At 45.6% G+C, this 16,101-nt stretch overlaps 1 protein-coding gene across 2 annotated transcripts; it reads right to left on the reverse strand.

The window, feature by feature from the left end:
• Positions 1 to 5,641: 5,641 nt before the first annotated feature.
• On the reverse strand, positions 5,642 to 8,856 carry LOC125745805 (uncharacterized). 2 transcript variants are annotated; one of them, XM_049019023.1, is made up of 2 exons: positions 8,802 to 8,856; positions 5,642 to 7,329 (listed from the first exon to the last, which is right to left on the reverse strand). In XM_049019023.1, exons 1-2 carry the CDS (start codon positions 8,822 to 8,824, stop codon positions 6,612 to 6,614), a joined length of 741 nt encoding a protein of 246 aa, XP_048874980.1. In that variant the 5' UTR covers positions 8,825 to 8,856; the 3' UTR covers positions 5,642 to 6,611. The 2 variants fall into 2 exon arrangements, with proteins under 2 accessions (XP_048874980.1, XP_048874981.1); XM_049019024.1 differs by lacking the exon at positions 8,802 to 8,856 and adding an exon at positions 8,070 to 8,775.
• Positions 8,857 to 16,101: the final 7,245 nt, after the last annotated feature.

The raw sequence follows: 16,101 nt of genomic DNA on the forward strand, positions 1-16,101 counted from the left end.
TGGTGTACAACAGTAATGGACACACTATACGTGTCCAGTCTTGGTTGTAACTTCATTGTTGCAATAAAGTCTGAATCTGGATACTACAGAAGCGGACCTCTGACTTCTTATTTGGTGAGGAAGGAGAAAAAAACACAAATATGCTGCAATCTAATGGTGTCAAACAAGATAGACAGCCTTTTGTTTTTAATTAAGGATTTATTGAGTGCTGCACCGAGAGAGGAGCAGACGTCGATACGCCATGAATATCTAGATGCCTTTGAGAAATTCGGTTTATGAATAAACGTAATTTGCCTCAGAGAGGACGTCAGCCTCCAGTTACTAATTGCATCTTGCCTGATCAGCAAATTTTCCTCTCTTCACGTTGTCCCTACTGCGCAGATTAATCGTCCCATGTGCCTGCCAAAAAATATTGCTCCTTTACCTGCCGAATGCTGCCTAATTTTAATGCTGCAATCGAAAGGCTTCAAACAAGATATGGGTATATGGGTTCTTACTAATAAGTTATAATTCAAGTAGCCTCAATAACAGTCCATTTTGATGCTAGGTATCTGAAAGTACAACTCTGGAGGACCTTGAGAAGTCAAAGGCACCTCTGCTTGACTTCATGGCCAATGCAGGTTGTCTGAGGCCTATCCGGTCAATAAGAGACAGGAATCTGCTGTAACATGACAGTGTCACGTTTCAGGTCATCCACAGGGGTCAGGGTCTATTTCAGAGGTATTCTGTGTTCTGTTTACATGCATGTTAGTTAGGATCAGAATTTTACCCTTTGACCAACATGGATCAAGTTGCCAAATTCTATTTTTTCTTTGAATATAAACTAATAAAGTAACCAGTAACACATTGATAATTCATAAGTCAGTTAGAAACACTGACTATATTCTGCTAAATGATTTATATTCTATGTTTTTTTTTTCTTCTGCAGATTCTGTGAAGGACTAAAAACTCTAGGGGTTCTGGAGCAAATCTGAAAGTATCCAGATAGTTTTCGCCCCCTGTTCTGCTTTGAGCCAATCACAATGACTGCTGACCAGATGGAAGATCTTTTCAGCATTCATCTGTCTCCAGAAGGTAGCAACAAGAGAGTTGCTGAGGAAATGGTCATTACCTTCTGGAGAGTGTCTGTAAAACCAAATATACCTGTATAACAAAAAAAACTATAGCTAAACGCTATACATCATTTATACATTTCTTTTTTTGTTGTATTGATTAGCATCTTCAGATTTTTGGAAGATGAAATCCACTTTTTTAACTCTTTTTGATGCTTTGGAGTAAAAATATTTTGAGGTAAAAAAAGTTAAATCCTCTTACTGGACAATCACCTAATTTAGATCGCTCTCCAGTTTCATCCATCCATCCATTTTCCAAACCTCTTATCCTACTGGGTGGCGGGGGTCCAGAGCCTATCCCAGAAGCAGTGGGCACAAGGCAGGGAACAACCCAGGATGGAGGGCCAGCCCATCGCAGGGCACACTCACACACCATTCACTCACACATGCACACCTATGGGCAATTTAGCAACTCCAATTAGCTTCAGAATGTTTTTGGACTGTGGGGGGAAACCGGAGGAAACCCCACGACGACATGGGGAGAACATGCAAACTCCACACACATCTGATCCAGGCGGAGACTTGAACCCGGGTCCCAGAGGTGTGAGGGAACAGTGCAAACCACTGCACCACTATGTTGCCCCATTCTATTAATCTTATTGTTCGGAATTAAAAATGCGGTTATTAAGAAAGAACAGCCTCCTATAAAATAGCCCAGCACCTCCTCCCTCCAGGCCAAGAATATTTTCTTTATGGTCCAGTTTAAAATAATATCATCCGCAGAAATACGGAGCACATGTAATTTATCTGTATTTTAGATGGTAGATGGGTGACGTTGTGGCTGGATGACTTGCAGTGTAGCTTGTTATCTGTGCATTCTGGGCAGCGTGCTAACTTCTGATTACTTTTGGCATTTGGTTCGATGTTACGTTATTTCCAGGTGTGTCGGTGCCCAGTATGAAGCTAATCGCCGCATTATAGGTATGAAAAGAAGACAGAATAGCAAAAAAAATTGAGGCAGAATTAATTCAACAAAGTATTAAAAATATTACTCAAATAGATGAATCGCTTCTTGAGACTGAAGGCGACTGTATTTGCATGAACGAGCGTCAAAAAGAAATGCATTACTGTCGCGTTTAAATGAAATAGTAGTAAGTGTCACATTTGCAACGTTTTACAGGACGATTTTAATCTTAACTATGACTGTAAAATATCATAATTGTCACGATCAGGAAATACTGGTGGCAGCGATCGTGCCGGAAACAGGCACGGGAAGCCAGGTACGAGGAATAATGGGGTTTTATTAAGGGAACGGGGACTAGGAAGCATCGGACAGGGACTTACAACAAATCCACAATGACGGACAAGGGGAACAGGCAATACCAGGACTTAAAACAGGACAAGACTAAGCAAAGTAATCAGACAAGGCTGGAAACAATCAGGGACGCACACGCGGGTAATCAGGGGGCGTGGCACACACGAGGAGCCGACGAGCCGGGTCATGACAATAATAAATAAGAAATGTGAGTTTTTAGTCTGCTTAAACAAGACAACTGATGTTACAGCGAGCGGATGCTGCTGCCGCGCAGGAAAAGCGAACCGACATTCCCTTTAAAATGAGAGATTACAATCCGTGGCAGGGGGACAGTTTACAGCACAACACCGGCATTAGGCAGCAGGATGGGTGGGGTTAGGTAATCTCCCAGACTGAAAGGGATTCTGGGGACTCAGGGGACAGTGTCACCCTGAGGGACTGAGGGCCACGTCAGAGGGGGCCTGATGTACAGGGGCCCAGACAAGGGATGGCTCATGTAGAGGAGCCAGGTGTGGAGGTGCCACATATTGAGGAACCCTGGTGATCACACTACAGGGGGCCAAATGTTGGTGGGCCAAGAGGAAGTGGCTGGGGAGTAGAAAGCATAGATGTCTGGGAGGTGGGTAGACTACAGAGATTTATGCACCCCGGGATTCCCTCAAGTGCCTCTGAGATCTAGGATGGCCAATACTCGGTCCTCCCTAGGAGTGAGAGGATACAGACTGGCTCCCCCCAGCCCTCCTCACCTGCTCCCTCCAAAGAGCTGCAGCCCTCCTTTTGGTGATGCCGACATCGTCCCTGCACTTCCCCCTCACACCCTCTGCCATGTGGCAGCAGCCATGGCCCGCAGAATGTATCTTATTTCTTTGATCTCTTGCTTTGTATTTTTCTGACATATATTTGTCTTTTGCTAATGTGCATTGTGGTATAGGAAACGTACCCCAGAGCAGGACTTTAGACGAAACCATTTTCAGGAAGGGTAGGTGTGCTTGGAGTGAAAAAACTTAAAATTAACTGTTGAGATTGATTCATTTTATCTGTACGTTTTTGAATATGAAGAATTATATTATTTTGGGGGATATCTCCCTATTTTAATGCTGGAGGGAGCCCCCCCCAAATTTATGCCTGACCCACAAACCCACACACTGTCCACAGATGAGAACAGCACAGACCCTGCACAGTTAGGTTTTGGCAACTCCTTCCAATTTTATAGCCCAAACCAGGAGTAAAAAATGCCGAAAATCAGACCCTTCAAAAACTTTTCTATCTTCAACGATACTCCATAATGCTGCTTAAAATGAAACAATGCATGCACAAGTTAAAGCTCTTTTCGTTTTAATGAATGAGGAAAGAAATAGTTTTGGATAAAGAAATGAATTAGTCTTATTTTTTTCATGTGAGCATCCTCCTGCAGCATTTAAATATGGTAAAGTGGCTGATGGATGGACTTGTATTAAATTTGGAAGGGTCTGAATGAAGCTCATTACCCCAAATTTTCTTAAATTGGCTTATATATTTACAACATGGTGACTGCAACAATAATACACCTACGACTGTGGTAGCTCACTAGGACCACTAGAGGGAGCTCACACATTCTGTCGTACCTGCCACAGTAACAACAGTGATGTATAGGAACAGAGTTAGAAGAAAGTAATTTATATATAAAAAATGCAGTTTCATTTATCTAATTGGGTGGGCCCAGCTGTCAATACCACCCAGACCTATCCATAGCTCCGCCTCTGCGTCAGTCCATCTACCAAACTGGACAGCAAATTTACAACAGTTCTGTTTCAGTGGTTATATGTAAGGAATGTCACATTAGTAAATTCACGCTTCACATGAACATCTGAAATGGGCAGAGACAAAATTGGCAGTACAGGCAGACTGATGTCTTTGAAACTCCTTTTTCCTTCAGCACCCTCATATTGTTAAGTGGTTTAAATGAGACTAGGACTAAAATGACAGCCTGAGACAGAGACCCACACAGAACAAACTCACATTAACTGGAAAGATGACATTAACTTGACAATTTCAGGATAATATTCACACCCGTCAGCCACTCGATGGAAGTCAACTTAGTCAGACTTGCAACAAAGTCAAGCATTTTTAAAACTGACCATATTCTAGGCTTAAAGGCCCAATTTGAAATCAGGACTGGACATAGAAATCTATTAGGAACAACATGACATTAATGTTAGAATAATGTTATGATATTTTTTGCTGGCCCGTGTTAATGTAATACAACTCTGGTCTAATAGCTCCCTGTCACCTTAATGCCGGATACGTGTGCAATTTATAGCAAATTAGGCAAACCACGGATTCAACCATTAAACTGCATTTTCATTCCACATTTTTTGACAGTTCGGTCCAAAAACATATTCTACCAAATCAGCCGTAAAAAAATCCAATAATTTCAACCTTCAAATGTATTAAAGTTGATCTTTTTCAGTGTGTTCCTAAATCTTACGGTATAAGCAAAAGGAATAAATAAAAGATTAAGAACAATTTCCATTTGCATAGTGGAGAAGAGTCCATCAATCGCCTGAGAGAGGAGACGTGAGGATTGACAGAGTTGTTCTTCTCAGGCATCGTCCCACTTATTTGGCTTGCAGTTTTCATGCTGCTGGTTGGATTGATTCTAATGAAACATTTGAAACCACAAAATCACATGAAGAAAACTTACGCTGACCCTCACTGAAGCGGCCTGGTATCTGTTTCATACCTCACTTTACAACACGCAGGACTTTTTTTCAACAATTTAAGGGACAAGTTATTTTACGTCATGGTCAACAAACTTTGGCTAGTTTAATGCCAGAAAAATAGTCAAAGCCAGGCGACTGGTCCACAAGGGTTGTACTCAGTCACTGCTGTGTTTATAGTGTGCTATAAACATGCTATAAACAAATTTTTTCAAACATTTTCTTTAAGAGCTAGGTGCACTTGCACCTTGGTGGATTGCTATTATATTTGTGGATTTGCCAGGTAGAAGAAAAGAATGCTTCTCTACAGAGATACAGAAACAAATCTGCTTGTACACAATGTGAAAGCGTGTGAGCAGACCATCTACAACAACAGCACGATTCCACCAAGTTAGAGGTCTGCATTCCCGTAGAATCCATGGCAATAAAGTGCAGGGCAGGACAAACTCATTTTTGAATGCAGGAGCACAAGGGAAGTGACTGATATGCTCGCAGGAAAAAGAATGAAACAAGTGTTTTTTGTTATCAAACAATTATTTATTTGCATTTATTGCAAACAGAAAATTACACAACAAAGTATAGCACATTATCACAACATTACATTGTCTCAAAGCGCTTTAGAGCATCCCCACCCAAAGCCCCCAGTGAGTAAGCCATAGGCGACAGTGGCAAGGAAAAACTCCCTAGAAGGAAGAAACCTTGGGAGGCACCAGACTCAAAGGGGAAGCCCAAACCTCCAGGGGCCGGCAGGGAGAGTGAAAAACACACACACCAGATTACCTGTTGCAGTTTTATTCTACATATGCTATACATAGGCATGGTACAGTGGTTAGCACTGTTGCCTCACACCTCTGGGAACATTCATCCATTTTCTGAAACCGCTTCTTCTGTTCAGGGTTGTGGGGATCAATTTGCCTTTTTGAACAGGAGGTCAGATGGATCCCAGAGGCTACAGGCACAAGGCAGGCAACCCAGGATGGGACACCAACCCATCACAGGGCAGGCTCACATACCACACACACAGATCATTCAAACACACACACACACACCAGTCACTTAAACACACACAAGCTCACCATTCATTCACACACACACACACACACACACATCATTCATAAACACCATTCACACAGCATTCACTCGCACACACACCATTCATAAACAGCATTCACACACCAGTCACTCACACACAATTCACACAGCATTCACTCACACACACACCATTCATAAACACCATTCACACACCAGTCACTCACACACACACCATTCATAAACACCATTCACACACCAGTCACTCACACACCATTCATAAACACCATTCACACACCAGTCACTCACACACCATTCACTCCCCATTCTCACACACACATAGACCATTCACATACACCATATACTCACACACACACCATTCACACACCAGTCACTTACACACGCCATTACCACAGACACACTATTCAATCCCACAGCATTCACGCACCATTCTCATATACACACACCATTCACTCACACACGCCATTACCTCACACACACCATTACCAAACACACTCACATACCATTGACATATACCACATTCCCATTTGATGTGGACACCTTCACACTGCCTGCTTCTACATCATATATGCTCAGGTGTTCCACTAACAATTTGTCCACTTTAGTTCCAGCAATTTCCCAATTAACAGCATTCCGCTGGAATTCATTGTCTACAACTTCAATATCCACATCCATAATTTCCAATTCAAATCCTGAATTTGAACCCCTCTCTGCAGTCTCCTCCAATTTGACCTCTCCAATTTGTATTTCGACAATTTCAAATTTACCATTTACATTATCTAGCTCAAATTGGCAGAGGTCGACCACTACGGCTCCTATTTTCAGCCTGTCTTGGTGGTCATCTGCAGGCTTTATGGAGACTGTCCTTTCATTTAACACAAAAACCTCTAACCCATACATGTCTAACCCCTTATCCCTCCCAGGCTGGTTGATGGGTGGAGTTGCTGGGGAGCACTCTTCTTCTTCACCCCAGCAGATGATCTCATCCCACTTGTCCCAGGCTGCCCAATACACATCATCCGTCCAGCTAATTGCCTTGGCAATTGGCTTTCGGGTGTGTGATACGATGGAACCGTCAGCCTGGTCAGAGGGTGATTCTGCTGGGGAGCACAGCTCTTCCTCATCTTCCCAGTCAATCACCTCCATCCACTTGTCCCAAGTTGCCCAGTATTGCTCGTTGCTCCAGCTGACAGCTTTCGCCATTCGTCTGTTTCTGAATGAGGAAAAACAACATACAGGCAATACAATAGAGCTGTCAGTCATTCCTGGCACATGGAATACAGTTCTGCACTGAAACCTTCGCAATGAAGAACTGCATTATAGCATAGGAAACTAGTTAACTTTCACATAAAATTTAGATATCAAGACAGAAGCCTGGAACAATTTTAAATTTTACTAAATGGCAATATACTGATTTTAGTCACCAAACAAACTTTACAGGTCTTTCGTCACTATTTTTATTTGTGTTTGTTGCAATACATCTGCCCTCTCCTGGTCTGGTGGAATATCATTGCTGTAGGCAGCACCGAGCGCAACCACCCGCATCCGCAGCAGAATGCAACATGAAAGCGCGGAAAAGCACACGTGCAAAAGTGAAATATCATCTAGTCTTTGCGGCACAGGAAACTAGCCGACTTGCACATTAAATTTAATCAACACAGTACCCCGCAACAATATTCACTTTATTTAAAAGCAATGAACTAATTTACTCACAAGCAAGCGCAATAATTTACTTAAGCGCAGGAAAGCGCACGCGGAAAAGTTAAATGTCAACTACACTTTGCGCATAAAATTTAAATGTAATTAACATAGTAGCCCGGAACAAAATCACTTTATTTAAAAGCAATATACTGACTTTACTCACCAAACATATTTTAATATACATGCAAATTTGACAGATACTAAATAATAAGATAAATTATCCGATAAAATGGGAGCAGAAAAGCAACGTACCTCGTCATCTTGGTGTAGAAAACAAGTGAAGCCGCGTCTTTCAAACCGGCAGCGTCCCACGTGCCGAGGAGTCAAATGTAATCAAGCAACACGGCCCACACAATTAAATAATAACATCATAATAATAATAGCTCTTGTATAATTATTCTATATATTATTCTATAATTAGAGGAACAGACTTTTATAAGTTAACTTGTACACCAAGAATAGTATACAACACCGTAAGCATATAACCCTTAAAGGTTGATTAATTAAAAATCGCACATTCATCCTGCATAACATAAAACAATGACTTAAAGAGACTTAACTGTGAAATGAACGCTACTGTCCGAGGGCATTTATCTCCACAAATCGCTATGGAACATAATGTCTTAAATACTTAAATACCGAGACGTAGTGATATTAATATGTGGAAAAACGTTATGTTACACACGGCTCCAACAATTCAAGAAGCTGTAGTTAGATTAAGAGCGTATTCACAATTTACCCGTTTGCCTTTTACCGTGACTGAGCACAATCCCCTACCCCAGCTGGTCTGCACTCCCCACATTGCAATTAACGATCTTGGCCTCAGTGCTTTTGTTACCGTGGGACTTTGTTGTGTTGAAGAAAACATTCAAATGAAGTCTGAGGAATGTTACATAACACAGCTAAAATGCAAAAACTATCTCTGGTGTAATTCACTTCATAAAACCAATGGTCTTAAGTGTGGTGTCTTCTTCATAACACTACCTGACTTTTGTATTCGTGACCATGAGATAAAGTGGCCTTTTCTTCCTTCATTTGACTAGTGTTCCTTACTTTCCTCCCAGCCTTGGTTGGTGGTTCAGGCAGCATCACCTTCTTTTAATAGACCCAGGTTTATCCATCCATCCATTTTCCAAACCGCTTATCATACTGGGTCGCAGGGGGTCCGGAGCCTATCCCAAAAGCAATGGGCACGAGGCAGGGAACAACCCAGGATGGGGGGCCAGCCCATTGCAGGGCACACTCACACACCATTCACTCACACATGCACACCTAGGGGCAATTTAGCAACTCCAATTAGCCTCAGCATGTTTTTGGACTGTGGGGGGGGGGGGGGGGAATCCGGAGTACCCGGAGGAAACCCCACGACGACATGGGGAGAACATGCAAACTCCACATACATGTAACCCAGGCGGAGACTCGAACCTGGGTCACCCAGGTGTCATTTATTTTGAAATTCGGCTCAAGTGCAGAAAATGTTCTAGCAGAAGTCTTAGACAATCTCTGAATTATACAATTATACAAATCCCTTCGCTCCTCCCTTTGTCCCTTCGGTCCCCTCTCCTCCTTCCGCCTTTGTCCCGCCTCTCTCTGCTCCCTCTGGCTCTGTTCCTCCTGTCTTTGCTACCCGTCCTCCTCTGTGCCCTCTGTTCCCTCCTGGCCCTTGTGTCCCGCCGGTTCCTTCTGTGTCCCCTCTCTTTCTCTGTCGGTCCTTGTTCCCCGTCCTCTGTCAGGTTTTGTCCCTGGTCCTGTCTTTGTGCCTGTTCTGTCTCTCTGTTTAATTCCCGGTCTCTTGTTCTTGGTTTTGGGTTTTGTTTTTCAGGTCTTGGTCCCCTCGTCCCATTCGTCGCCTCCTCCTGGGCGCGCCCGGTGAAGCGCGCCTTTGGGGGGGGGGCTCTGTCATGCCCGGCTCGTCCGCTCCTCGTGTGTGCCACGCCCCCTGCCTTCCCACGTGTATTTCCCTGATTGTACCCCGCTGTATCTGATTACTTTGATTAGTCTTGTCTGGTTTTAAGTCCTGGTCTTACCTGTTAGCGGTGTCCGTCATTGATGTTGTTGGTATCTGTTGCCGTCCTGTTTCCCCGTTTCCCGGACTTCCCCTTTAAACTCCCGTTTTGCCCCGTATTCCGCTTGCCTGCTTGCTCCTTCCACACCTGCCCGCTTCGCCCGACCGCGTCCCGTGACATATATATATATTATTAAGAACAAAATATAATTGTGATTTAATGTATCCCTTCTGCTCTTAAAAAAGCACAATATGTCTGAATGACAAATATGTCTATTACTCTACACGTTTTAATAATTTCGTTAATATTACCTAATTTGCTTAACTTTTTTCCTGTAATCGCTCTGCGTTATATTAGTTGGTAAAATCTTATATAGCTCTGATTTAAAGGAACCCAGGGTTTTAGCTTGCGCTACACTAGTAGGAAGACTATTCCATACTCTAACTACACGTTGTGTAAAGAAGTGCTCCCTCAAATTCGTTTTAAAATGTTCTCCCGCTAAATTCCACTTGTAGCCACGAGTTCTACTATGTCATGTCACTCGCCATCCAGACCTGTTAGAATCTTATATACCTGGATCATGCCCCCACTTAGTCTCCTTTGCTCGAGGCTGAACAGATTCAGCTCAACTAACCTGTCCTCATAAGACATTCCTCTAAGACCGGGAATCATTCTCGTAGCCCTACGTTGCACCTTTTCCAAGGCAGCAATGTCCTTCTTAAGGTATGGTGACCAAAGCTGCACACAATATTCTAGGTGGGGTCTAACCAAGGAATTATATAATTGTAGCATCACTTCCTTTGACTTAAACTCCACACAGCTAGAGATGTAACCCAACATTTTATTTGCCTTTTTTATTGCTTCCTCACACTGGCAAGAGTGGGACATGGAAGCATCAACATACACACCGAGATCTTTCTCATAATCAGCTACCTTTATTTCAGTGGAACCCATAAAATATCTGTACTTTATATTTCTGCTATATTTCTGGGTGTGGCAGTGTGTGAGGAGATGGAAACTCTGATAAAGTATCATAAGGCTAATAAGAACACAGAAAGGCGTAACAAGAAAAGGAGTGAGCAACTGGAGGTTCTGAGGTTATGGCAAAGGGAGAGGCCTGGAGAAAAGGGCAGAAAGTGATGAGAGAGTGATGAGTGAGAATCAGGCAGGAGTCAAAGGTGAAACAGAGCAGGAGGAGTTACGACTTCCGCTGTATCAGGGACTGTATCTGTTAGTAGAAGGGCCACCTCCAATTTTAAATTGCCACTTTCCAGTAATAGAGAGCAAGATAAATTTCAGAGGGGAAGAAACAGAAGGATGAAGAAAGTTGTTTATACGGGTACAGGGAAGTGAGCGATCTGCGGTGGCAGACTGTGAAGGAAGCACAGTGAGGGAGTGATATAATAATAGAAGGCCAGGCATGTGGGTTTAAGAAAAAAGGGAGTGATGTAAAGGTGGGGTACGGAGCAAGTGGTAGTAATGCAGAAGGGCTGATGCATCTGATGGACAGCCCTAACCCTCCATGTAGAGGATGGAGTCAGTTTCAGGAGGAGATAGAAACGGAGAGTGAGGAAGGAGTAGAGGAGGATAATGCAAGATCATAGAACAGTGGGAAGCAGGAGGGCTGTGAGACCCCCGATAGGGACACTCTGATGCTCCCCCTGGTGGTGAAAGGAGCACAGACACAGTGTGTGCCATGGGCAGAACAGTCCTGGCAGACGGGGCTGGAAAGTGGATGAAAGTATTTGAGGAGGAAACTATGGGATGGCTCTTGGTGATGGGGGACATAAAAGCGGTTCAGGCTCGTGTCCTGGGGTTAGACGGAATGGAGAGAATGCTGGCAGTGGTGACAGGGACTCCGTGACTGAGTGTGGCTGAAATGAAGGTGGAGCCCGTAAAGGAGCGGGAGAGCCCATCTGCAAGCCCAAGAAAAGCGGTGGAGCACTGAGACAGAGCAGGACCTGCAGGATTCGGTGTTCAGAGGTCTGTACCGGAGGGCACTGCAGGACACGCTCCTGAAGCCAGTGAGAAGCAGTGAGAACCGCAGGCTAAGGCAAGTGGTGGGGCTTATTACTATGCCTGAGGAGCAGCTGATCCACACTATTGACTTGTACAGAGAGGAGGAGGACTCTGCTGAAGAGCATGAGAGGGAGCTGACGAAGAAATTGAGTCAGTCACCGCCAAAAACACAAGGCCACTAATTGGCCTCCGGTCCCTAATTGGAACAGAGCGAGTAGATCCTATGGATGGGGGTTTCCTCAGAGGGCACCCATTTACTGACAAATTTGATGATCCTAGATCTTGGGGAGACTGGGGAACAGGCTGATTCAGCTGGTGTGCTGGAGCTGTGATCAGCCTGGGCACACCTGTCCAACCTGCATGTTCCAGAATCTTGTTTAGTAAAAGTTCAGATAGGGGCCAAAAATGTAAATATGTCTAAATTAACATCAGAGCATATCCCAATGAATTTGTTAGGCAGAGATTCTTTGTAAAATGTACGAAGGGGGAGTAGAGGTAGTCAGTGGACAGTTCACCCTTCTGCAACAAAGGTTATTGTCCAGCAGGGATAGTATAGCTTATGCGAATTAGAAGAAGTTATTGGAAAGGTTTGGGAAATCCTAGAACAGTGGGGACCATTTATACAGGAACAATATAGCAATGTGCTAAATTAGAAATAGGATAAATACAGTTGTTAGTTGCAATGGGAGATTTCAGTGATCCTGGAGTGAGGGATGAGTGGGATCGGCTGATAGATCCGCTGCTTGGCCGAGAGAAAGACGGGATGCGCATGACGGCAGACTGGATAATATTAGGCCCTGAGGGAGTAGCCATTCAGATACGGAGGACGGGAGTAGTGGGAGAATGGTACAACACACCAGAGGAGGAGCCTCCCTTAGCAGTGGCTTTTAATCAGCCACGCTGGATCTGGGAGAAATGATGGGGCAAGCAAAGCAGTTGGTTTGGGTGCCGACAGAACATGAAGGAATGCAGGCAGCGGCAGGAGAGAAGCTGGTAAGGAGTCAGTGGAGTGCAGAGAGTGTAGGAGGTTTCAGAGGTTTGTGGTTGTGGAGCATGATAGGAGTGCAGTGTGAAGGGAAATAAAGTACAGAGGAATGTTGGCAGGAGACGGAAATGCCTGAGGAGGTGTGGTTCCGCTTTGGAACCCCACCCCTCCCATCTGTGGTCAACCTTCCCCTTCTCAGTCTCTTATTTCTGGCCAGACGCGAGATCTTCATGGTTTATGCAGCGTGCAAGCGTTTTTCCCCTCCTTGTGTTCCTGTCTTCCTGTGTACTGATCTCTGCTTCGCCTCCTAGGCTCCGAGTCATGCCTGGAGCGCTTACTGCCATCTGCGATCAGCCGACCTGGATTACCGACAGCCTCTGCCGTTTCAGCCCTCTGACAGCCGACGCCGGACCCCCGGTTACATAGGATGGATGGATGGATTCGAGCTTGTATTTGAAATATAAACATCGCAACGGTTCTCAGGAAAGAGCTGGACATATTTATTTTTCAGCTTGGAGTTGTCTGGCTTTAAATGATTACATTGAAGCAGAGGTACTTGTTTTTGGTAAAAGCAAGAAATATAAGCTTTGTGCGTCTGTACTCTGGTCTTACTCCCTGCACACATTGATGGCACGGAAGGACAGCCACTGCAGTCACCTATTCTCACAGACTGACTTTCTCCTTTAAATTCTGATACTGCAGAAGAAGATGGATCATTTGCTTGCTTGCTTAATAACCACAAGCACCCATATTGCAGAATGAATGAGACTGAAGTGGATGGAAGGCCACGTCATTCTGTCTGCAGTGAAAGAAATAATAGCAGGAGTTGGAATTGATTATGATTATGGAGAAAATGGCTGGCTATGGTGAGAAAGCTGTGGAAATTTGTACCAATTCACATCGGTGAGGGCATAAAGGGTTATTTCATTCAGTATGGGAAGCGTTCACATATTTGTGCGAGGAAGGTAACAAAAGTTCACTAAAGTACACTATATTAACTTTGAATATCTTTAATTAAAATGTTATGTACAGTATAACACTGCACCTTTGAACATGTTGCATGTCTGGCAGTGAAGGTCACATTCAGTTTGCTGAATGTATTCTCTGTCTTAAATGATCGGCCTATTTTTACTTCTGCTGGATGATGTACCCAGTTTTCTAATAAACAAAGAGTATAATGAACAAGTTGATGTTCTGTGTGTCTGATACCTGTACCTGTTTGGCAAAGCAGTATATAGTTACTGCCTACATTATTGGCTGTGCATGTGTGATTTTGATGGGAATATTATATTTTTATATCTGTGTGTAGATTTTTTCAGCAATAATTGAGTTTATCCTTGTGTATAGTATTTAACGTTTTGGTAATTCATGATTACCAAATCAGATTTGGTGTTATTCTACAAAAACAACAAGATTGTATTTGTGCAGTGTGCAGTTACCAGGTTATAAATAAATAAACAAACAAATAAATGGAGCCGACACCTTATCGTGGTGGAGGGGTTTGCGTGTTACAATGATCCCAGGAGCTATGTTGTCTGGGGCTTTATGCCCCTGGTAGGGTCACCCAAGGCAAACAGGTCCTGGGTGAGGAACCAGACGAAGTACGGCTCAAAAACCCCTTATGATGAGAAAAATCTTGGATTCACGGTTTCCCTTGCCCGGACGCGGGTCACTGGGGCCCCCCCCTGGAGCCAGGTCTGGGGGTGGGGCTCGATGGCGAGCGCCTGGCGGCCAGGCCTACACCCATGGGGCCTGGTCGGGCGCAGCCCGAACAAGGCACGTGGGTCCCCCCTCCAATGGGCTCACCACCCATGGGAGGGGCCATAGGGGTCGGGTGCGAAGTGATCTGGGCGGCGGCCAAAGGCGGGGACCTTGGCGGTCCGATCCTCGGCTGCAGAAGCTAGCTCTAGGGACATGGAATGTCACCTCTCTGATGGGGAAAGAGCCTGAGCTGGTGCGCGAGGTTGTGAAGTTCCGGCTAGATATAGTCAGACTCACCTCGACGCACGGCTTGGGCTCTGGAACCAGTCTCCTTGAGGGGGGTTGGACCCTTTTCCACTCTGGAGTTGCCCGCGGGGAGAGGCGCCGAGCGGGCGTGGGCATACTTATTGCCCCCAGGCTGGGCGCCTGTACATTGGGGTTTACCGCAGTGGACGAGAGGGTAGCCTCCCTCCGCCTTCGGGTGGGGGGACGGGTCCTGACTGTTGTTTGCGCTTATGCGCCAAACAGCAGTTCGGAATACCCACCCTTTTTGGAGTCCTTGGAAGGGGTGTTGGAGAGCGCTCCTCCTGGGGACTCCCTTGTTCTGCTGGGGGACTTCAATGCTCACGTGGGCAGCGACAGTGAGACCTGGAGGGGCGTGATTGGGAGGAACGGCCCCCCCGATCTGAACCCAAGCGGTGTTTTGTTATTGGACTTCTGTGCTCGTCACGGACTGTCCATAATGAACACCATGTTCAAGCATAAGGGTGTCCATATGTGCACTTGGCACCAGGACACCCTAGGCCGCAGTTCGATGATCGACTTTGTAGTCGTGTCGTCGGACTTGCGGCCGCATGTTTTGGACACTCGGGTGAAGAGAGGGGCGGAGCTGTCAACCGATCACTACCTGGTGGTGGGTTGGCTCCGCTGGTGGGGGAGGAAGCCGGCCAGGCCTGGCAGGCCCAAGCGTATAGTGAGGGTCTGCTGGGAACGTCTGGCGGAATCCCCTGTCAGGGAGAGTTTCAACTCCTACCTCCAGCAGAACTTCTCCCATATCCCGGGGGAGGCGGGGGACATTGAGTCCGAATGGGCCATGTTCCGTGCCTCCATTGTGGAGGCGGCTGACCGGAGCTGCGGCCGCAAGGTGGTCGGTGCCTGTCGCGGCGGTAATCCCCGAACCCGCTGGTGGACACCGGTGGTAAGGGATGCCGTCAAGCTGAAGAAGGAGTCTTATCGGGCCTTTCTGGCCTGTGGGACTCCAGACGCAGCTGACAGCTACCGGCAGGCCAAGTGGAATGCGGCTTTGGCGGTCGCTGAGGCAAAAACTCGGGTGTGGGAGGAGTTTGGTGAGGCCATGGAGAACGACTTCCGGACGGCTTCGAGGAGATTCTGGTCCACCATCCGGCGGCTCCGGGCGGGAAAGCGGTACAGCATCAACACTATTTATGGTGGGGATGGTGCGCTGCTGACCTCAGCTCGGGACGTTTTGGGTCGGTGGAGGGAGTACTTCGAAGACCTCCTCAATCCCACCGACACGCCTTCCAATATGGAAGCAGAGTGTGGGGACTTGGAG

This window comes from Brienomyrus brachyistius, chromosome 7, assembly GCF_023856365.1.
Source record: "Brienomyrus brachyistius isolate T26 chromosome 7, BBRACH_0.4, whole genome shotgun sequence".
Classification (NCBI taxonomy): domain Eukaryota; kingdom Metazoa; phylum Chordata; class Actinopteri; order Osteoglossiformes; family Mormyridae; genus Brienomyrus; species Brienomyrus brachyistius.

What these genes read in the sequence shown, in the direction of transcription:
- LOC125745805 (XM_049019023.1), bottom strand. Translation starts at nt 8,824, where the DNA reads ATGGTCACGAATACAAAAGTCAG. An exon ending in GTCACGAATACAAAAGTCAG is followed by an intron (nt 7,330 to 8,801) that starts GTAGTGTTATGA and finishes TTCCTCATTCAG; the next exon opens with AAACAGACGAATGGCGAAAG.